This window comes from Salvelinus alpinus, chromosome 1 (assembly GCF_045679555.1).
Source record: "Salvelinus alpinus chromosome 1, SLU_Salpinus.1, whole genome shotgun sequence".
NCBI lineage: Eukaryota > Metazoa > Chordata > Actinopteri > Salmoniformes > Salmonidae > Salvelinus > Salvelinus alpinus.
Window position 1 is genome coordinate 111487158 of NC_092086.1, and position 22923 is coordinate 111510080.

Here is a 22923-nt window from a genome sequence, read left to right on the forward strand (position 1 = left end):
GTGCAAGAGGCGTCACTACAGTCCCTGGTTCGATTCCAGGCTGTATCACGTCCGGCCGTGATTGTGAGTCCCATAGGGCGGCGCAAAATTGGCCCACCGTCGTCCGGGTTTGGCCGGTTTAGGTCGTCATCGTAAATAAGAATTTGTTCTTAACTGACTTGCCTAGTTAAATAAAGGTAAAAAATATATACTGTATATTATCCTACGAGGGGAAATTGGATGTCACCAGCAAGACTTATGCAGCATTCATACACAAGCCCTGACTGAGACCCCTGCTTTAATACACCAGCCCTGACTGAGACCCTCTGCTTTAATAAACCAGCCCTGAGACCCCTGCTTTAATACACCAGGCCTGACTGAGACCCCTGCTTTAATACACCAGGCCTGACTGAGACCTCTGCTTTAATACACCAGCCCTGACTGAGACCTCTGCTTTAATACACCAGCCCTGACTGAGACCCTCTGCTTTAATACACAAGCCCTGACTGAGACCCCTGCTTTAATACACCAGCCCTGAGACCCCTGCTTTAATACACCAGCCCTGACTGAGACCCCCTGCTTTAATACACCAGCCCTGACTGAGACCCCCTGCTTCAATACACCAGCCCTGACTGAGACCCCCTGCTTTAATACACCAGCCCTGACTGAGACCCTCTGCTTTAATACACAAGCCCTGACTGAGACCCCTGCTTTAATACACCAGCCCTGAGACCCCTGCTTTAATACACCAGCCCTGACTGAGACCCCCTGCTTCAATACACCAGGCCTGACTGAGACCCCCTGCTTTAATACACCAGCCCTGACTGAGACCCCCTGCTTTAATACACCAGCCCTGACTGAGACCCTCTGCTTTAATACACCAGCCCTGACTGAGACCCTCTGCTTTAATACACCAGCCCTGACTGAGACCCCCTGCTTTAATACACCAGCCCTGACTGAGACCCCCTGCTTTAATACACCAGGCCTGACTGACCCCCCTGCTTTAATACACCAGCCCTGACTGAGACCCCTGCTTTAATACACCAGGCCTGACTGACCCCCCTGCTTTAATACACCAGCCCTGACTGACCCCCCTGCTTTAATACACCAGCCCTGACTGACCCCCCTGCTTTAATACACCAGCCCTGACTGAGACCCCTGCTTTAATACACCAGCCCTGACTGAGACCCCTGCTTTAATACACCAGCCCTGACTGAGACCCCCTGCTTTAATACACCAGGCCTGACTGAGACCGCTGCTTTAATACACCAGCCCTGACTGAGACCCCCTGCTTTAATACACCAGCCCTGACTGAGACCCCTGCTTTAATACACCAGCCCTGACTGAGACCCCTGCTTTAATACACCAACCCTGACTGAGACCCTCTGCTTTAATACACCAGCCCTGACTGAGACCCTCTGCTTTAATACACCAACCCTGACTGAGACCCCCTGCTTTAATACACCAACCCTGACTGAGACCCTCTGCTTTAATACACCAGCCCTGACTGAGACCCTCTGCTTTAATACACCAACCCTGACTGAGACCCTCTGCTTTAATACACCAGGCCTGACTGAGACCCTCTGCTTTAATACACCAGCCCTGACTGAGACCCTCTGCTTTAATACACCAACCCTGACTGAGACCCTCTGCTTTAATACACCAGGCCTGACTGAGACCCCTGCTTTAATACACCAGCCCTGACTGAGACCCCTGCTTTAAAACACCAGCCCTGACTGAGACCCCTGCTTTAATACACCAGCCCTGACTGAGACCCTCTGCTTTAATACACCAGCCCTGACTGAGACCCCTGCTTTAAAACATTTTGCTCCTATAGGCAGCATTGGCCATTACAGATCACAGGACAGAAAATCAAACATGCTATCATCAGCTCTTTACCTGTCCGATACGATGGACGTTAGCACCTGATGGATGGACGTTAGCACCTGTCCGATACGATGGACGTTACCACCTGTCCGATACGATGGACGTTAGCACCTGTCCGATACGGTGGACGTTACCACCTGTCCGATACGATGGACGTTAGCACCTGTCCGATACGATGGACGTTTCCACCTGTCCGATACGATGGACGTTTCCACCTGTCCGATACGATGGACGTTAGCACCTGTCCGATACGATGGACGTTAGCACCTGTCCGATACGATGGACGTTAGCACCTGTCCGATACGGTGGACGTTTCCACCTGTCCGATACGGTGGACGTTTCCACCTGTCCGATACGGTGGACGTTTCCACCTGTCCGATACGGTGGACGTTTCCACCTGTCCGATACGGTGGACGTTTCCACCTGTCCGATACGGTGGACGTTTCCACCTGTCCGATACGGTGGACGTTTCCACCTGTCCGATACGGTGGACGTTTCCACCTGTCCGATACGGTGGACGTTTCCACCTGTCCGATACGGTGGACGTTTCCACCTGTCCGATACGGTGGACGTTTCCACCTGTCCGATACGGTGGACGTTTCCACCTGTCCGATACGGTGGACGTTTCCACCTGTCCGATACGATGGACGTTTCCACCTGTCCGATACGGTGGACGTTACCACCTGTCCGATACGATGGACGTCTCCACCTGTCCGATACGATGGACGGTACCACCTGTCCGATACGATGGATGTCTCCACCTGTCCGATACGATGGACGGTACCACCTGTCCGATACGATGGACGTTTCCACCTGTCCGATACGATGGACGTTTCCACCTGTCCGATACGATGGACGTTTCCACCTGTCCGATACGGTGGACGTTTCCACCTGTCCGATACGATGGACGGTACCACCTGTCCGATACGATGGACGTTTCCACCTGTCCGATACGATGGACGTTACCTGTCCGATACGGTGGACGTTACCTGTCTGATACGGTGGACGTTACCTGTCCGATACGATGGACGTTACCTGTCCGATACGATGGACGTTACCTGTCCGATACGATGGACGTTACCTGTCTGATACGATGGACGTTACCTGTCTGATACGATGGACGTTACCTGTCTGATACGATGGACGTTACCTGTCCGATACGATGGACGTTACCTGTCTGATACGACGGACGTTACCTGTCTGATATGATGGACGTTACCTGTCTGATATGATGGACGTTACCTGTCTGATACGATGGACGTTACCTGTCTTGTTAAGTTGATGTTTTAAGTATCCCTATATTTCTGTTATTAAGGTGCTTTCGCTCTGTTGTTAGTGGGCCTGCGCAGCAGTCTGGTTGTTGATGGACCTGGCCTGAGTGCAATGGCAACCATGTAGTGTGCTAATACGGTTTAGTACGTCTGATCTTACCTGGCCAATGTGATATCCCTCCAGTGCCGTGACTCTCTCTGGCAGCATCTTGTTGGACGTTGATCTTTGACCCAGACGACCAGAGTCTCCACTACCGAAGGTGAACAGCTTCCCGTCTGCTGTAATCACGGCTGAGTGTTTGAACCCACACGCCAACTGTTGTGTGAAGGAATGATGAATGACAGAGACAGAGAAACTATTCAGGGTAAATGAAACCAAGACAATGTTTCCATGCTGGCCTACCACTTAGAATGAAGCATTATACATCTAATGTAACTACAACGAAGGGTATGCAATCTACAGTAAGAGGGATTCAAATAATGTCATTTAACTTCCCAGTAATGTTAGGTGTGACCTGCAGAGCCTCATCTCCAGTCCTACCTGCACCACCTCCTCTCCCTGCACCACCTCCTCTCCCTGCAGAGCCTCATCTCCAGTCCTACCTGCACCACCTCCTCTCCCTGCAGAGCCTCATCTCCAGTCCTACCTGCACCACCTCCTCTCCCTGCAGAGCCTCATCTCCAGTCCTACCTGCACCACCTCCTCTCCCTGCAGAGCCTCATCTCCAGTCCTACCTGCACCACCTCCTCTCCCTGCAGAGCCTCATCTCCAGTCCCACCTGCACCACCTCCTCTCCCTGCAGAGCCTCATCTCCAGTCCTACCTGCACCACCTCCTCTCCCTGCAGAGCCTCATCTCCAGTCCTACCTGCACCACCTCCTCTCCCTGCAGAGCCTCATCTCCAGTCCTACCTGCACCACCTCCTCTCCCTGCAGAGCCTCATCTCTAGTCCTACCTGCACCACCTCCTCTCCCTGCAGAGCCTCATCTCCAGTCCTACCTGCACCACCTCCTCTCCCTGCAGAGCCTCCACCTGTTTGGGTCGTCTCTGTCTCTCACTGTTCCCATGTCCCAGCTTCCCATAGTCCCCGTCACCCCAGCTGAACACCTCCCCCGTCTCCGTCAGGGCCAGGGAGTGGCCGTCAGAACCGCAAGAGGTCACCAGCTGGGTCACCACGTAGCCTGGGGGGGATCAACAAGGGGGACAGAGGGGTCAAAGGTGTCCAAGGTTAAAGATCAACCTGAGATAAAGATGTTACCTTGTAAGGCTGAGATGACTGTGGGGGTATATAGGTCATCAGAGTTGCCCTGGCCCAGTCTCCCATAGCTACCCTCTCCTACAGCCAGCACCGTACCGTTAGCCTGTACCAGGAATGTACAGTTCTGCCCACACACAACCTGCAGAGAGTAGAGTATCACAGGTGAACAACAGAGACTCTTTGGGCTCAAAATGTAAGAAGTCTAAGTACTATCTGGAGCTGCCTAATCAGAAATGCTCACTACGTGTGCTGTAATGAACGTGACCCTGGTGTATTAGTAGGTTATGAACTCTACCTGATGTGTCTGGGACAGAGACGGGGCGATAGTAGGCACCATCAGGTTGGTCCCTGCGTCTGCCAGCTGTCCGTGACGCCCGTTGCCCCACAGAAACACCTGACTCTTCCCTCCCTGCTGCCAGTCCTGTCAAAGGAGGTGGGAAAGCCCGTTAAAGTAGCTTAAAGTAGTCTGATCGCTTTGTCCCGTCTTTCTAACTATGACCAAAACAGTTGGCAAGACAGCATGATTTACACCTTCAAAATGAATAATAACAGACAGGATATCTTTATGTGAACAGGCATTTATACATTTATAACACTGAACAGTGGGCATCGCTAGTGATACAGCTATCTGAACATGAAGTGATGGAGCTGTGTCATGAGGCTGGCCCAGGGAGTGGGCTCCCAGAGCTGCTGAGGGTATGTCAAGTGATACAGTAATGACATTAAGAGAATAGGATATATGGTTTTACAGACAGAAATCTTACCTCAGGAGATATGGCCTGCATCAGAAATGGCACCCTATTCCCTATATAGTGGACTTCTTTTGACCTGAGCCCTATGTAGGCCCTGGTCAATAGTAGTGCACTATATAGGGAATAGGGTGCCATTTGTGATGCAGATATGGTATTAGAGACAGAAATCTTACCTCAGGTCTGGTGGTGGCCCAGGACATGAGTTGTTCGTCCATCATGAAGCTCCACTTACTATTGTCCTGAGAAAGAGGAGAGAAGAAAAGAAGAGAAGAAGAGAAGTGAAGCGAAGAAGAAGTGAAGAAGAGAAGCGAAGAAGAAGTGAAGAAGAGAAGCGAAGAAGAGAAGCGATGAGAAGTGAATTGAAGCGAAGTGAAGAGAGTGCATCAACAAACTGTGTGAGCTGCCATACATCACAGTAAATGGAAAGATGAACAAATAAAAGTAAAAAACAGTTGAATGAATAGCATAATTGGCTGGCAGCTAGCCTGTTTCTCCAATAACTCAACCCCACACACTCCCAGGTGCCCTGTTCTCGATGCAGTACACACTAATGAGAACTTGTTCTCAATTTGCCTACCTGGTTAAATAAAGGTGAAATAAAACTAATAATACATAGAAATAGGGTGTCATATTTCAGACACCATCCTAGTCTGAGGAAGCTACGAGAAGCTTCAACTTTCTGCTCACCAGGGGCTTGCTGAGTTCTGTGGCTCCTGCCTGCTGGAACTCTGGGACAGTGAAGGATTCTGGGAATGCTGTTCCCCTGGCGATGGCCTCTGCGCTCTTCACAGTGGTGGAGAAGGTTTGGAGCCAGCTCCACTCCATGGGGCAGGAGTGTGTGTGGTCGAGGCTGAGGCTGGCAGGGTGGTGGTGGGGGGGTCGGTAGGGCCGACACAGGTACTGTTCCAGGGAAAGACCGACGGTCAGAGAGGCCAGACTCTGGAGGAAGGCACTGTGGACCAACTGGTCGCCCGCTGTCACGTGACTCTAGAGAGAGAGAGAGACGCAGACACCCCACACACAGACAGACACCCCACACACAGAGACAGACAGACACCCCACACACAGAGACAGACAGACACCCCACACACAGAGACAGACAGACACCCCACACACACAGACAGACAGACACCCCACACACACAGACACCACACACACAGAGACAGACACCCCACAAACACAGACAGACAGATACCCCACACACACAGACAGACACCCCACACACAGAGACAGACAGACACCCCACACACAGAGACAGACAGACACCCCACACACAGAGACAGACAGACACCCCACACACACAGAGATCCCACACACACACAGACAGACACCCCACACACATAGAGACAGACACCCCACACACACAGAGACAGACACCCCACACACAGAGACAGACACCCCTCCACACACAGACACCCCACACACACAGACACCCCACACACACAGACACCCCACACACAGACAGACACCCCACACACAGACAGACACCCCACACACAGACAGACACCCCACACACAGACACACTAATTAATCCTCAAGATCCAATGAGGTGGAAAACTACTGTATTAGCCGATGTTCCTTTGGGCTCAATAACCTTGCAGAGAGACGGGACATTTGTCTGTAAATTGGCCTTCCGTGACAGTTTGTTGAGTTCAGCAGCACTAGCGAAGGCTGGATTATATCCACCAAGCGTTCCCTGTAGTAAAACTTGCAGAAAATTGCAGAAAGGCGCTTGCATAAAGTTACAACCTCAGGAATGCACCGAAATCACAAGTCACAAGCTGTTAGGCGAGCCTCTACAGAGTAAGTGTAGAAATGTAAATCCAAGCAGCCTCCTGCAGCAGTGTGGGAAGTCTCTCCAGGATGACGGTCATGCTGGGGCCAAACTAACTAACTAAGTAGATAACTAACTAAGTAGATAACTAACTAACTAGCTGTACTGCTGTACTGTACTAACCCTCTCGTAGCTGTACTGTTCCTGCAGCAGTGTGGGAAGTCTCTCCAGGAAGACGGTCATGCTGGGGCCAAACTAACTAACTAAGTAGATAACTAACTAAGTAGATAACTAACTAACTAGCTGTACTGCTGTACTGTACTAACCCTCTCGTAGCTGTACTGTTCCTGCAGCAGTGTGGGAAGTCTCTCCAGGAAGACGGTCATGCTGGGGCCAAACGAACTAACTAAGTAGATAACTAACTAAGTAGATAACTAACTAACTAGCTGTACTGCTGTACTGTACTAACCCTCTCGTAGCTGTACTGTTCCTGCAGCAGTGTGGGAAGTCTCTCCAGGAAGACGGCCATGCAGGGTGCACGGTTCAGACCCAGAATGCCCTGTGTTCTGAGGACGGTGCGGCAGGATGCCAACACGTGGTTCTGGGAGATCCAGTCTGACGTACAGCGGATCAGCAGAGCATCCTGTTGGAGGGGAGGTCAGACATCAGACCCGGTTCATTAGGTCTCTTTCTCAGTCTAAAAAGCGGTCCTCTCATCTCCTCCCCTCTCTTTCAACTGCACTGATCTGAAAGAAGTGACCAAGTGAAAGACAGCCTAATGATGACCTCCCACCATACTGTTTACACCTGTCAAGTCTGTTCCAATCAGTGGAGATGAAGGGGGAGACGAGAACAGACGAGGACAGATCGTTAAGAGATAGAGCCTGAGGCCTAGTGCAATGAAAGGCATAGTGGACTAACCTTTGACCTCACGGAGCAGGCAGCCACCCCTACATTTGGTATCCAAGTGGTACTGACCACTGAGCCTAGGCCTGTCACCACTGTCTGTAGGATGGAACCATCCTGTAGGAGGGGGGAACCGGGATAAGATTAGAACACACGGCACTGATAATAGACAGAGGATGTTGTATTGATAAGGAGTTTGGCTAACTCTATTAGGTTATCTTTAAGATCATCTTTACTATGATAAAACTGGATATGCAACACAGTGCATTATTAGTAGTGTAGTCCGTCATGCTACAGCTCTCACCTGTAGAGACCAGATGTTGAGTAGTCCTCCTATACCTCCAGACACCAGGGCCAGACCACTGGGGCAGAACGACAGGGTCTTCACCGCTGTGATGTGACCACTCAGTCTGAACACACACTTGGCACTGCCACGCTAGGGAGGCCAAACGCCACATAAATCAGGACACAGTGAATAAAAGAGTAACTGGAATTGAATTGACAACTACAGTAGTTATTAGAAGAATCCAAAAAGGATAAGAAGAAGAAAAAGAATAGAATAATAGAAAATGATGAATTCCTGTTCCTCCACAAAGACAACTGACAATAATTCTACTTCCCATTTAGGTGTCAGAGGAAATGGGGGAAGACAGGAGACATAACCGAAGCCGCTTATCTCAGTCATAACTGATCGCTACAGAAACACACTGTACTGACCTTGATGCCACCGTTGTTCTCCTGACTGGATGAGCTGCCCAGGAACTTAGGAACTGACACATTAGTGCCCCCCTGTGGCAGAGTCCACACATTCAGAAGACCATTCTGGCTCCCTCTATAAAGACAGAGGAAATATAGGGAATAACTAAATCTAATGTCTACAGGGACTACAGTTGACCCATATACAGAAATGGTGATCAATGTGCATTGTCACCGTCAAATATAGCTAATAATGTACTAATTACTCAGTGTACACAGCTCACACACACTCCCCTTATTCCCTGGTAATAACACATTCCCCTTATTCCCTGGTACTCACACACTCCCCTTATTCCCTGGTACTCACACACTCTCCCCTTATTCCCTAGTACTCACACACACTCCCCTTATTCCCTGGTAATAACACATTCCCCTTATTCCCTGGTACTCACACTCTCCCCTTATTCCCTGGTACTCACACACTCTCCCCTTATTCCCTGGTACTCACACACTCTCCCCTTATTCCCTGGTACTCACACACTCTCCCCTTATTCCCTGGTACTCACACACTCTCCCCTTATTCCCTGGTACTCACACACTCTCCCCTTATTCCCTGGTACTCACACACTCTCCCCTTATTCCCTGGTACTCACACACTCTCCCCTTATTCCCTGGTACTCACACACTCTCCCCTTATTCCCTGGTACTCACACACTCTCCCCTTATTCCCTGGTACTCACACACTCTCCCCTTATTCCCTGGTACTCACACTCTCCCCTTATTCCCTGGTACTCACACTCTCCCCTAATTCCCTGGTACTCACACTCTCCCCTAATTCCCTGGTACTCACACTCTCCCCTAATTCCCTGGTACTCACTCTCCCCTAATTCCCTGGTACTCACACTCTCCCCTTATTCCCTGGTACTCACACTCTCCCCTAATTCCCTGGTACTCACACTTTCCCCTTATTCCCTGGTACTCACACAGCCATCATAAGGCGTGGTTCGGGACCTCTGCCTGGCAGCGGGCACCACTCGGCCGTGTTGACGGTGCCTGTGTGGAACAGGGAGTGGAGGGTGATCCAGGTGCCTCCCGCCCGCCCCCAGATCTTCACCACCTCAGAACGGCCCGTGGAGAGGAGGAGGTGACCCGTGGGGTCCCAGCGCAGGATGCTGACACTCTCCTGGAGAGAGAGAGAGAGAGAGAGAGAGAGAGAGAGAGAAAGAGAGAGAGAGAGAGAGAGGAGAGAGAGATGGAGAGATGGAGGGAGAGAGAGAGCGAGAGGGAGAGATACGTGAGGAGGGCTGGCTACATCAGGTAAATGGATAATTCTGACTGAATATGACAAATATTTTGCTTGCAATCTTGGATTTCCTGGATGTGTTGTTTTCAGCTTAGTTTTCTGAATTGAAATAATTTACTGTATTTTCAAGTAATTATTGATGGCACATTGCGTCACACTGTTTTGAACTTTTGTTTTAGGACTGATGACCAGCTGAGCATTCTACTCAATGTATCCTCATTGGGCGCTGGTGAAGATTTGGTCTAGAGTGCCTTCCTGTGGCTTAAAACAAGATGGCATTTCTGAAACCAAATAAACTCTGCAAAAAAAGAAACGTCCCTTTTTCAGGATCCTGTCTTTCAAAGATAATTCGTAAAAATCCAAATAACTTGACAGATCTTCATTGTAAAGGGTTTAAACACTGTTTCCCATGCTTGTTCAATGAACCATAAGCAATTAATGAACAGAGACCTGTGGAACGGTCATTAAGACACTAACAGCTTACAGACGGTAGGCAAGTAAGATCAAAGTGATGAAAACTAGGACACTAAAGAGGGCCTTTCTACTGACTCTGAAAAATGCCCAGGGTCCCTGCTCATCTGAGTGAACGTGCCTTAGGCATGCGGTCAAGGAGGCATGAGGACTGCAGATGTGGCCAGGGCAATAAATTGCAATGTCCGTACTGTGAGACGCCTAAGACAGTGCTACAGGGAGACAGGACAGACAGCTGATCGTCCTCGCAGTGGCAGACCACGTGTAACAACACCTGCACAGGATCGGTACATCTGAACATCACACCTGCGGGACAGGTACAGGATGGCAACAACAACTGCCCAAGTTACACCAGGAACACACAATCCCTCCATCAGTGCTCAGACTGTCCACAATAGGCTGAGAGAGGCTGGACTGAGGGCTTGTAGGCCTGTTGTAAGGCAGGTCCTCACCAGACATCACTGGCAACAACGTGGCCTATGGGCACAAACCCACCATCGCTGGACCAGAAAAATGTGCTCTTCACTGACGAGTTGCGGTTTTGTCTCACCAGGAGTGATGATCGGATTCGCGTTACCGTCGAAAGAATGGGCATTACACCGAGGCCTGTAGTCTGGAGCGGGATCGATTTGGAGGTGGAGGGTCCGTCATGGTCTGGGGCGGTGTGTCACAGTATCATTGGACTGAGCTTGTTGTCATTGCAGGCAATCTCAACACTGTGCGTTACAGGGAAGAAATCCTCCTCCCTCATGTGGTACCCTTCATCCTGACATGACCCTCCAGCATGACAATGCCACCAGCCATACTGCTCGTTCTATGCGTGATTTCCTGCAAGATAGGAATGTCAGTGTTCTGCCATGGCCAGTGAAGAGCCCGGATCTTCATCCCATTGAGCACGTCTGGGACCTGTTGGATCGGAGGATGAGGGCTAGGGACATTCCCTCCAGAAATGTCCGGGAACTTGCAGGTGCCTTGGTGGAAGAGTGGGGTAACATCTCACAGCAAGAACTGGCAAATCTGGTGCAATCCATGAGGAGGAGATGCACCTGCAGTACTTATTAATGCAGCTGGTGGCCACACCAGATACTGACTGTTACTTTTGATTTTGACACTCCCTTTGTTGAGGGACACATTATTCCATTTCTGTTAGTCACATGTCTGTGGAACTTGTTCAGTTTATGTCTCAATTGTTGAATCTTATGTTCATACAAATATTTACACATGTTAAGTTTGCTGAAAATAAATGCAGTTGACAGTGAGAGGATATTTAGTAGAAAACCCTTTTGTCGTCATTTTGATGTTGCCAGATTGACTTTAGTATAACCCTAGCTAGCTAGATTGAGATTGAGAGGAGACCTCCAGATTTTAGCTAGCTAATGTTAGCATTAGCTAGCTATTTTTGACGAACTTTGCTAGCTAATGACATCGCCAACTGTCTAAAGTAAATTTGACAACATGATGATGATGGCAAAGTTGCTTCCTACTAAATGTGCGCCTAATTTAGCAATGGCGTCATATTCCGAAGCCCATATAGTGTAAATTAAACGAAAGAGTCATTAGTACCCGTTCTACTGTAGGACATCACAATGGCTGCAGAGTCTATAGAACGTTGATAACAACGGTAACGACGCGACAGAGTTAGTTAAAAGAGTGGCCTGTAAAATGACTACACAATTATATGGATGTAAAAGTCTGTGTTGACTTACAGGGAAGGCAGACAGTAGTAGGGGCTGTTCAGTCTCGTAGGATCCAGCGGTAGCCAGTAGGATTTTCCCATCAGGGTAACCCACAGCAAAGGGCTTGTCTACACTGTGCCACGCCACACACTGAGGAGCTGGGAGGGGAGTGAGAGGAGCAAGATATCACACATCAACCAGTCCACGACCACTGAGAACACTACTTATTGTCATAAACAAAGCCATTTCTGACTTAACGGCAACTTTGCTTGGCCCCATGTTGTGGCTGCTGGCAGCTATATTTGAGCCCTTGTTTCCTCTATATAATAATAAGAAGAAATAGCCACTTAATAGATCAGCAGTCAGTCAGTATAAATGTAACTCACATTCTTTCCTGTGGCAGCGGGTGAGCTCGGTGCTCTCAATGGTGAAGTCTTCAGTGACCTGCAGCCAGCAGAGGGATCCGTCCAGACGGCCCACCAACAGGCTCTCTGGCTGGGCATCCTTTCCGGCGATGCCCCCCTGGGAGGGGAAGGGGCTGGAGGTCTGCACCCAGGAGAGGGCTGTCACCCAGGACGGCTGGGCCTCCACGTGGCCCTGGGCTCCTGAATGAACCACAACACAGAGATTATAAATTAATGATAAAGTTTGGGATTAATTTTAATTTAAAAAGACCATTGATCAGAATCTCAGATAAGATACATATTTAATGCTTTCAACATATGAAATGAAGAGCATCGGAAAACCCTTTTTTTTGGCCAAGCTTTCGGTCACGGGTTGACCTTCATCAGAGCATCCGAACATTTGAAAACACAGCTGAACTACACACATTGTTAAAAGGTTTGAGGACCCGTTACTACTGTACATACCGTTGACAGTCCAGATGTTGATGATCTTGTTTTGGAAAGCAGCGAGGAGGGTACCTCCAGAGCTCCAGTAGACAGGAGACACCAGGTGAGCTCCACCTGCTGCCTCAGAGCTCCGTCTGTCATCACTGGGGGACAGGATTGACATTAGCTCTCTACTCCCAACAGCAACACATCTTTCATGTCCCTGTTCCAATACTTTAGAAATGCATCCTTCATTTCAACCTTGGTTGCACTGGTGGAAGTAATAGGGTGGTAACATTGCCTTTATGTGAGCTGAGCTGACCTCAAGGAAACTAAGAAGGATGCATTTCTGAAGTATTGGCCCATACTGTGTCATGATGATACCTGATGCTACAGGAGTGTGTGCACTGCAGGTCAGCAGTGTTCTGGTTGACGTCCCACAATCTGACTGTCCCGTCCTGAGCTCCAGTGGCCAACAGACCCTGCTCATTGTTCCAAGTACAGCTAGTCACCTACAACAACAACCGGGGTCAACATCAGTATCCAACAAACAGGAACTGATCATAGGAACCTCATTAGTAAGCATCACTTTTCACTAGGGCTTTTTCAATTAGTCTTTCCTCTCTCCTCAAACCTCATTGGAAGAGATGGTCCAAGGTCCCTCCCCTCAGACCGTCTCCTTCAATGCGGTTTGAGAAGGATGTGAGGAGAGAGGATATGAATATTCGAGCCTACATATCTTAGTCCTGTACCCTGCCGTGATGTCCCTCTAGCTTCTTCAGAGGACACTTCCTCAGGTCTCCAGCCATGTCGCTATACGTCTGAGGCCGGATGGGGTTGTCCCTCTCCCTCTCCGAGGCAGCCAGGGCCTGGACCAGCTGCTGGGCTGCCCACTGACGGTGTTTACTGGTCAGCCTGGCAGACAGGGCACAGGCAGCCAGGGCGTTGGCCAGCTCCAGAGGGCCCACTCTCGCCCCCACCTGGGGAGGAGGTACTGCAGCAGACGGGCTACCAGCCTCTGGACCTGGACCAATCGGGGAAACACAACAGCCGTCATGAGGTAGCACCAACCAATCAAACCTCTCTACAGGGTTGTGTCCAGTAGGGGGGAAATGCTACAGAGTGCAATGTACCTGAAAAATATGTACCTTACCAAACATAACTTATTCTGTGACTTTGGCATAAAAGTACCTTCCTCTCACCTTTAGACTCATGCTGCTCGGTAACGGTTCTGTCTGGAGAATAGCGGTAACGGATGCCCTTCTCTGTGAGCAGGGAGACCAGACTCTGTGTGACCAGGAAGGTGGGAGGCGTGAGGGGTGTGACATCTTGTTGTGGCGCCCTCTTCAGGGTGGAGGTCAGACGAACTCTCTGTGCAGGATCACTGATGGCACCAAGGTTCATCCCTGTGGCAGCTGCCATCAGATCCTAGAACCGGACCAAGGGGTGTCATTAGTGTAAGTAGAGAAAGATTACAGTTACAAGAGCACCATATATTCTACAGACGGTGATGGAAAAATGTAGACACCAAGGTTGGGGTCAATTCCAGAAGAAAACCGAAATTCCATATCCTGCCGACTACGCCAAACGTAAGACATTTGTAAGACATACAATTGGAGTTGGAATTTGAAGTTTACTTCCTGAATTGAAATGGAATTAACCCCAACCTTGGTAGACAGTCTAAGACATATGGAGCCAGCCCGAGTACAGACTCACACACCTGAGTGCAGATGTCCACCAGCTCCCTGTATGCTGTGGGGCTGTGTGAGACCAGGCTGCCTATAGCTGAGCTGAGGAAGGAGACGAAGGCAGAGCTGCTTCTCTCTGTTGCCCCTCCACAGCCTCTGCTACCCCCTGCTACCCCTTGCTCGTCAACACTGGTATGGACCCGGCCTGCCGCCGCAAGGCACATCAGACGCACCAGGATACGGATGTCTGCCAGGCCCAAGCCCTCCAGACCACTAGAGGCACTGCACACTGACACACTGGGCAAGAGAGGGAGAGAAGTATAAAGAAAGAAAAAGAAGAGAGGGAGGGAGGGGAGGAGAGATAGATGTGTGATATGAGGGGAACACAATTGTATTCCCATTTTCCACACAATTGGGGAACACAGGAGTGTAACAGATTACAACCTAGCGTGTTCTACAGGTAACACATTATAGCACTGTAGTGTTCTACAGTAACAGATCACAGCCCTGTAGTGTTCTACAGTAACATATCACAGCCCTGTAGTGTTCTACAGTAACAGATCACAGCCATGTAGTGTTCTACAGTAACATATCACAGCCCTGTAGTGTTCTACAGTAACAGATCACAGCCCTGTAGTGTTCTACAGTAACAGATCACAGCCCTGTAGTGTTCTACAGTAACATATCACAGCCCTGTAGTGTTCTACAGTAACAGATCACAGCCCTGTAGTGTTCTACAGTAACATATCACAGCCCTGTAGTGTTCTACAGTAACAGATCACAGCCCTGTAGTGTTCTACAGTAACAGATCACAGCCCTGTAGTGTTCTACAGTAACATATCACAGCCCTGTAGTGTTCTACAGTAACAGATCACAGCCCTGTAGTGTTCTACAGTAACAGATCACAGCCCTGTAGTGTTCTACAGTAACATATCACAGCCCTGTAGTGTTCTACAGTAACAGATCACAGCCCTGTAGTGTTCTACAGGTAACATATTACAATGTAGCTTTGTAGTGTTCTAATACTGAGCTATCAACCGTAACATATGATCCGTAACATTTTAAAACCAATTTATCACTAGAACAACGGCACAGGAATTGTTTGATGAATACTCTGACATTTGGCCTGTCGGAAAAACAATAACAGAAGCTTCCAGCTCACTGTTTTCAGACCAATTTAAAAGGTTTCATAAGACTAACAAAACAACGTTTTGGAGATGAAATAACAAGCTAGTTCTCAGTAGCAAATGTGTATTGAAATACCTCATCAGAGGAGGAGCCTGGAATGTAGCCACTGTACAGTAGAATGGAATATGTTGTTGATGGACTCTCTGAACATTAGGCTACCCCACATTGTGAGATACCGATCCAATTAAACAAACCAACCGACCTAGAGGATGTTTGGGAGAGTGCTCTCATCACCATGCTGTATGCCAGTAGTATCTGGGCTGTAGAGGTGACTCTCCTTAGAGCCTGCAGTCTGTCCTGAGGGTCTCTCAGCGATGCAGCCTGCTCCCCCAGAGTCAGAGGGCCGGAAGAACCCAATCCCTTAGTGTCAGTGCTGACCACACCTGTATACCAGAGATACACAATACATTACCACATCTGTGTGACCATTTGAAGATATTTCATAGAATTTGGGCTGCATTTTTGCGTTCGTTTGAAACCTTCCCACGAATTCTCAGATTTTTTCAGAAATCCCAGTTGAAGAATTGTAGGTTGGAGAATTTCCTTGCAGCTTATTCCCCGTTGATTCCAGAAATTCTCCAACCATGGAGTTTTGGTACAATTTGGGTATTCTGCAACCCTAGTTTGCTGCATACTGCTGTATGTGAAGTACAATACCTTTCTGGATCATGGACCCGTCAGGGTTACTGGTGCTGTTGACCAGCGCTCCCAGCGGGTCGTTTTCTGTGAAGGGGATGGGGTCTGGCACCAGCTTCTTCTCACTCAGACCCAGAGGCCTCAGCAACACCCCAAAGTCCTCCAGCCCAGTCAGCCGGTCTGGGTCAGAGTCATCTAGCGGGCCCAGCTCCCAGTCTTCTGGGTTGGAAGAAGCAGATACCTTCATGAGTCATCTTTTTATTTATTTTAAATGTATTTATTCATATTTTCATTTAACCTTTATTTAAGACCCTTGAGGTTAGAAACCTCTTTTGTGAGGGGGGACCTGGATATGATTCACCAGATGATTCACTGTCTCCGAGCACATGGTGAATTTATCATAAGAAAACATTGGTTCACTGAGGCATAAGTCCATAATAAGAGGTCAAGGGAGTCACTTAAACATATGATTCACAGAGCAGAAGAAACCGTAACAAAATAGAGGGTCAAATCCTTACCATCGGAGGTGCTGTCCAGTCGTCCAATTAAATCAGAAGCAAGCCCTTTCATTCTGAGGAGAGAGAAACAGTATGCCTGGGAGTGACTAACAGACTCAACTGTTGTAGTACTTTTAACAAGCATCTACAGTGTTACTATGCTGCTCGAAGGACTATGAATAGAGCATATGTGTGTGTGTGACTCCTGCACACAAAAAGGCATTCTTAAGCATAAAGTGTATTTCTTACTCACCGGTCATGTTTGGATCCAATCTCCCCTAGGTTAGCTGCCAGGTACTTCTCTCTACAGGTGCTACAAAGCAGGTAGTAAGGGCTACCGGACCCACACTCCCCTCCGAACCACCCGTCCACATACGCCCCGGTGGAGCGGTACCCTCGCCGCCCAGCGCTCTGGCCACAGCCCGGGTGATGCCTCTTCATGTGGTTGTTGAACTGCAGAGTCAGGGTGTTACACAGCTCACACTGTACCATGTCATGGGGCTGGTGCTCCTCGCCCCCCTGAGGGAAACAACAACCATATCAACTGGACCGAACCAGGGTTGGGATCAATTCTACTTTTACACTTACCTGCCTGAAATTGACTGATTTGAAATGGAATTGGTTCCAACCCTGGCCTAAACCTTTTTTTCTAGTCCTATCCTACCGTTTGCTCTTTTAAAACGAAGGCCGTTGGGCGGCCAAAACGTCATGTTTTTAACCTAAACGTCATCGCGCTTATATATCTTTCCCGGATCTGTGATTGTGATGTAGTACCTCGACCATCCAGAGGGTGTCTCTCTCCGAGCTGATGAACTCTCTGAACTGTAGCTCCTCGTAGGGCTCTTCATGGTAGGGGTCATCCATGTACCCCAGCTCTGACTCCTCCTCAGCAGCGAAGGGGTGCGTCTCCGCCCGCTCCGGCCACTCAGACACCCCTGGGTCCTGCCTGTACAGCGGTGGGATGGGGTTGGGGGACGGAGAGTCTAGATGAAGAAAGGATAGTGGTGGAAATATAGTAGGTTAGCAAGAAGAAAAGAGTCACAATGAACAGTACATGACTGTCTCTGAATAGTCTTTTACCCCTTCTTTATTTACACTTAAAAAGACAGATAGCTGCCCAGAGGATAACATATGAAAGACAGATAGCTGCCCAGAGGATAACATGTGAAAGACAGATAGCTGCCCAGAGGATAACATGTGAAAGACAGATAGCTGCCCAGAGGATAACATGTGAAAGACAGATAGCTGCCCAGAGGATAACATATGAAAGACAGATAGCTGCCCAGAGGATAACATGTGAAAGACAGATAGCTGCCCAGAGGATAACATGTGAAAGACAGATAGCTGCCCAGAGGATAACATGTGAAAGACAGATAGCTGCCCAGAGGATAACATATGAAAGACAGATAGCTGCCCAGAGGATAACATATGAAAGACAGATAGCTGCCCAGAGGATAACACATGAAAGACAGATAGCTGCCCAGAGGATAACACATGAAAGACAGATAGCTGCCCAGAGGATAACATGTGAAAGACAGATAGCTGCCCAGAGGATAACATATGAAAGACAGATAGCCCCACCAGAGGATAACATATGAAAGACAGATAGCTGCCCAGAGGATAACATATGAAAGACAGATAGCTGCCCAGAAGATAACATATGAAAGACAGATAGCTGCCCAGAGGATAACACATGAAAGACAGATAGCTGCCCAGAGGATAACATGTGAAAGACAGATAGCTGCCCAGAGGATAACACATGAAAGACAGATAGCTGCCCAGAGGATAACATGTGAAAGACAGATAGCTGCCCAGAGGATAACATGTGAAAGACAGATAGCTGCCCAGAGGATAACATATGAAAGACAGATAGCTGCCCAGAGGATAACATATGAAAGACAGATAGCTGCCCAGAGGATAACACATGAAAGACAGATAGCTGCCCAGAGGATAACACATGAAAGACAGATAGCTGCCCAGAGGATAACATGTGAAAGACAGATAGCTGCCCAGAAGATAACATATGAAAGACAGATAGCTGCCCAGAGGATAACACATGAAAGACAGATAGCTGCCCAGAAGATAACATATGAAAGACAGATAGCTGCCCAGAGGATAACATATGAAAGACAGATAGCTGCCCAGAGGATAACATGTGAAAGACAGATAGCTGCCCAGAAGATAACATATGAAAGACAGATAGCTGCCCAGAGAATAACATGTGAAAGACAGATAGCTGCCCAGAGGATAACATATGAAAGACAGATAGCTGCCCAGAAGATAACATATGAAAGACAGATAGCTGCCCAGAGGATAACATATGAAAGACAGATAGCTGCCCAGAGGATAACATGTGAAAGACAGATAGCTGCCCAGAGGATAACATGTGAAAGACAGATAGCTGCCCAGAAGATAACATATGAAAGACAGATAGCCCCCCCAGAGGATAACATGTGAAAGACAGATAGCTGCCCAGAGGATAACATGTGAAAGACAGATAGCCGGCCTAGAGGATAACATATGAAAGACAGATAGCTGCCCAGAGGATAACATGTGAAAGACAGATAGCTGCCCAGAGGATAACATGTGAAAGACAGATAGCTGCCCAGAGGATAACATGTGAAAGACAGATAGCCGGCCTAGAGGATAACATGTGAAAGACAGATAGCTGCCCAGAGGATAACATGTGAAAGACAGATAGCTGCCCAGAGGATAACATGTGAAAGACAGATAGCTGCCCAGAGGATAACATGTGAAAGACAGATAATGAAAGACAGATAGCCCCCCCAGATAAACATGTGAAAGACAGATAGCCGCCCAGAGGATAACATGTGAAAGACAGATAGCTGCCCAGAGGATAACATGTGAAAGACAGATAGCTGCCCAGAGGATAACATATGAAAGACAGATAGCTGCCCAGAGGATAACATGTGAAAGACAGATAGCCGGCCTAGAGGATAACATGTGAAAGACAGATAGCCGGCCTAGAGGATAACATGAAAGACAGATAGCGATTATTTCACTTAATCACAATTCCAGTGGGTCAGAAGTTTACATACACTAAGTTGACTGTGCCTTTAAACAACTTGGAAAATACCAGAAAATTATGTCATGGCTTTAGAAGCTTCTGATAGGCTAATTGACATAATTTGAGTCAACTGGAGGTGTACCTGTGGATGTATTTCAAGGCCTACCTTCAAACTCAGCAATTTCCAAACCCCTGAAGGTACCACGTTCATCTGTACAAACAATAGTACGCAATAGTATGCAAGTATAAACACCATGGGACCACGCAGCCGTCGTTCTGCCCCTGAACAAGGCAGTTAGCCCACTGTTCCTAGGCCTTCATTGAAAAAATGTATTTCTTCTGAACTGACTTGCCTAGTTAAATAAATGTAAAATATATAAAATAAAATAAAAAATACAGCTCAGGAAGGAGACATGTTCTGTCTCCTGGAGATGAACATACTTTGGTGTGAAAATTGCAAATCAATCCCAGAACGACAGCAAAGGACCATGTGAAGATGCTGGAGGAAACAGGTACAAAAGTATCTATATCCACAGTGAAACGAGTCCTATATCGACATAGCCTGAAAGGCCGCTCAGCAAGGAAGAAGCCACTGCTCCAAAACCGCCATAAAAAAGCCAGACTGCGGTTTGCAACTGCACAAGGAGACAAAGATCGTACTTTTTTGAGAAATGTCCTCTGGTCTGATGAAACAAAAATAGAACTGTTTGGCCATAATGACCATCGTTATGTTTGGAGGAATTTAGGGGGAGCCGATGCTTGCAGCATCATGTTTTGGGGTGCTTTGCTGCAGGAGGGACTGGACTTTACAAAATAGATGGCATAATGAGGCAGGAAAATTATCTGGATATATTGAAGCAACATCTCAAGACATCAGTCAGGAAGTTGAAGCTTGGTTGCTAATGGGTCTTCCAAATGGACAATGACCCCAAGCATACCTCGAACGTTGTGGCAAAATGTCGTAAGGACAACAAAGAAAAGGTATTGGAGTGGCCATCACAAAGCCCTTACCTCAATCCTATAGAAAATTTGTGGGTAGAACTGAAAAAGCACGTGTGAGCAAGGAGGCCTACAAACCAGTTACACCAGCTCTGTCAGGAGGAATGGGCCAAAATTCACCCAACTTATTGTGGGGAGCTTGTTGAAGGCTACCCAAAACATTTGACCCAAGTTAAACAATTTAAAGGCAATGCTACCCAAATACTAATTGAGTGTATGTAAACTTCTGACCAACTGGGAATGTGATGAAAGAAATAAAAGCTGAAATAAATAATTCTCTCTAATATTATTCTGACATTTCACATTCTGAAAATAAAGTGGTGATCCTAACTGACGTAAGACAGGTTATTTTTACTAGGATTAAATGTCAGGAATTGTGAAAAACTGAGTTTAAATGTATTTGGCTAAGGTGTATGTAAACTTCCGACTTCAACTGTATGTGACTCTTTTCAGGAAACTAGGCGTATGTTGAACGTCACTACTTCACAGGAGACATTTGAACTTAAATTTTTATTTTTTAAATGTATGCGTTTTTTGGCAGTAATGCCTTGTGGGAACGTGAACTTTCATGTGCCTTAATAACAAACTTGTATGCCATCTGTAAATACAAATAACATTGTTAAATTATGAGCCTAGTTGGTTTAGCCACAGAAAAAGTGGGCTGGACATGCCGTGAGATGAGTTCAGATTGGTCTGCCATGTAGCCCACTTCTGTCTATAACATGAGCTAGTCAGTATGTGTCGGTAATAATTGCTAACGCAGCTTTTTTGAAAGATATCACGTAGTAGAACTGCATAAGTATTGCTCTTCACTTTCTGGAGGACCGAGTTTTGAAATAAGTAGAATTAGAGTATGATAGCTAAGGAGATGGAGAAAATTCTGGCGTTTGATTGCAAATATGCAGACGGAGTCGAAAAGAGAACACAGAAGGCTCCGGATTACATCTTCAAACTAAGGGCAACCATGGCATCCGTGACAGAGAGGGAGAAGCGTCCATCCATGTATACGGGTAAGAGAGTCTAGCTAGCTACATTTTCAGATATTACACATTTCTAATTTTGTCAGAAAGTAGTTTTCCTTTCAAGTTAAAGTGTATTAGCTAGTATGCTAACGTTAGCTGGCTGGCTAGCTAACGTTACATGAATGATCTATGTAGTAATATTATTTGTCTCTCAGAGCCATTTGCATTGCTAGTTATAGCCTAATGTTAGCTAGCTAACATTGACCCTGGTTGGTTAGCGTCCTGCAGATTCATGCAGGGTAGTAACGTTATGAGTTTATGGTTCATTGTTTAGCTAGCTAGCAACATGTAAACAAAGGTCTGCACTATGCAAGTAACTATTTTAATAGAATGTTTATGATGTCACTGCGACAACTGTCTATAGACGTAGCTTGTACATTCGCTCTGGCTATCTGCTCCGATTTCAAAGCACTCTCGTCTGAAGGTGCCAGAGCGCAGAATAACTGACGAATTTACGAATGCTCAACACCCGTTGAATTTGGCCGGTGTCAGTAAACGTTGGCAAAAAAAAGTGTAATTATATTGTTGCCAGCAGCACAGTTGCAGTCACCAATGCTCTGGATAACATAAAAACAGCCTTACCAGCTCTGCTGGGACTAGTAAAATGGTCAGTTCTCTAATTAGTAACTAGCAAGCTAGCCAACGTTAGCCAGTTAGCTTGGGTGCTTGACTGCAGTTAGGTCAGAACGCTCGGATCAAACCTACTTTTCGGGCCAGAGCGTCCAGTGAGTGCTCCGAGAGCGAAACGCTCTGAATTTACGAACGGACAATCTGACAACGCTCTGAATTTACTAATGCCCAGAGCGCACTTTGGCACTCCAGATTAAATGTACGAACAGACCCGTAGTATAAACCAGCCTTTAGTCTTGAAATCTTTGGATGTTTAGTACATAGCCTCACATATTAATCCTTAAAGAGGATAACATATGAAAGCATTGTACTGCACTTTGCTTAATGCCCCTCAACCCACACAGAATCCTTTGATAACACCAGCAAGGCAGAGTTGTCTGCATACAGCAGGAGTTTACATTTCACTGCTGCTGGAATTTCATTTACATGTAA

General features: G+C 47.6%; 1 protein-coding gene across 7 annotated transcripts in view; it reads right to left on the bottom strand.

Annotated features, from left to right (window-relative positions):
- LOC139538912 (probable E3 ubiquitin-protein ligase HERC1) overlaps positions 1-22923 on the bottom strand; it is a 111297-nt gene that overhangs the window by 15949 nt on the left and 72425 nt on the right. For 6 of the 7 annotated variants that reach the window (XM_071341517.1, XM_071341508.1, XM_071341499.1 and 3 more), the window contains 23 exons: positions 17587-17795; positions 17066-17331; positions 16834-16886; positions 16337-16534; positions 15882-16062; positions 14524-14788; positions 14006-14231; positions 13556-13827; positions 13188-13315; positions 12843-12967; positions 12360-12578; positions 12004-12131; positions 9507-9706; positions 8545-8659; positions 8132-8263; positions 7843-7944; positions 7391-7564; positions 5835-6134; positions 5321-5386; positions 4691-4816; positions 4396-4534; positions 4137-4318; positions 3298-3453 (listed from right to left, as the gene is read on the bottom strand). In XM_071341517.1, the coding sequence (XP_071197618.1) occupies positions 3298-3453; positions 4137-4318; positions 4396-4534; positions 4691-4816; positions 5321-5386; positions 5835-6134; positions 7391-7564; positions 7843-7944; positions 8132-8263; positions 8545-8659; positions 9507-9706; positions 12004-12131; positions 12360-12578; positions 12843-12967; positions 13188-13315; positions 13556-13827; positions 14006-14231; positions 14524-14788; positions 15882-16062; positions 16337-16534; positions 16834-16886; positions 17066-17331; positions 17587-17795 (3962 nt within the window). The remainder of the gene's footprint in view (positions 1-3297; positions 3454-4136; positions 4319-4395; positions 4535-4690; positions 4817-5320; positions 5387-5834; positions 6135-7390; positions 7565-7842; positions 7945-8131; positions 8264-8544; positions 8660-9506; positions 9707-12003; positions 12132-12359; positions 12579-12842; positions 12968-13187; positions 13316-13555; positions 13828-14005; positions 14232-14523; positions 14789-15881; positions 16063-16336; positions 16535-16833; positions 16887-17065; positions 17332-17586; positions 17796-22923) is intronic. The other variant, XM_071341490.1, reaches the window with a different exon arrangement.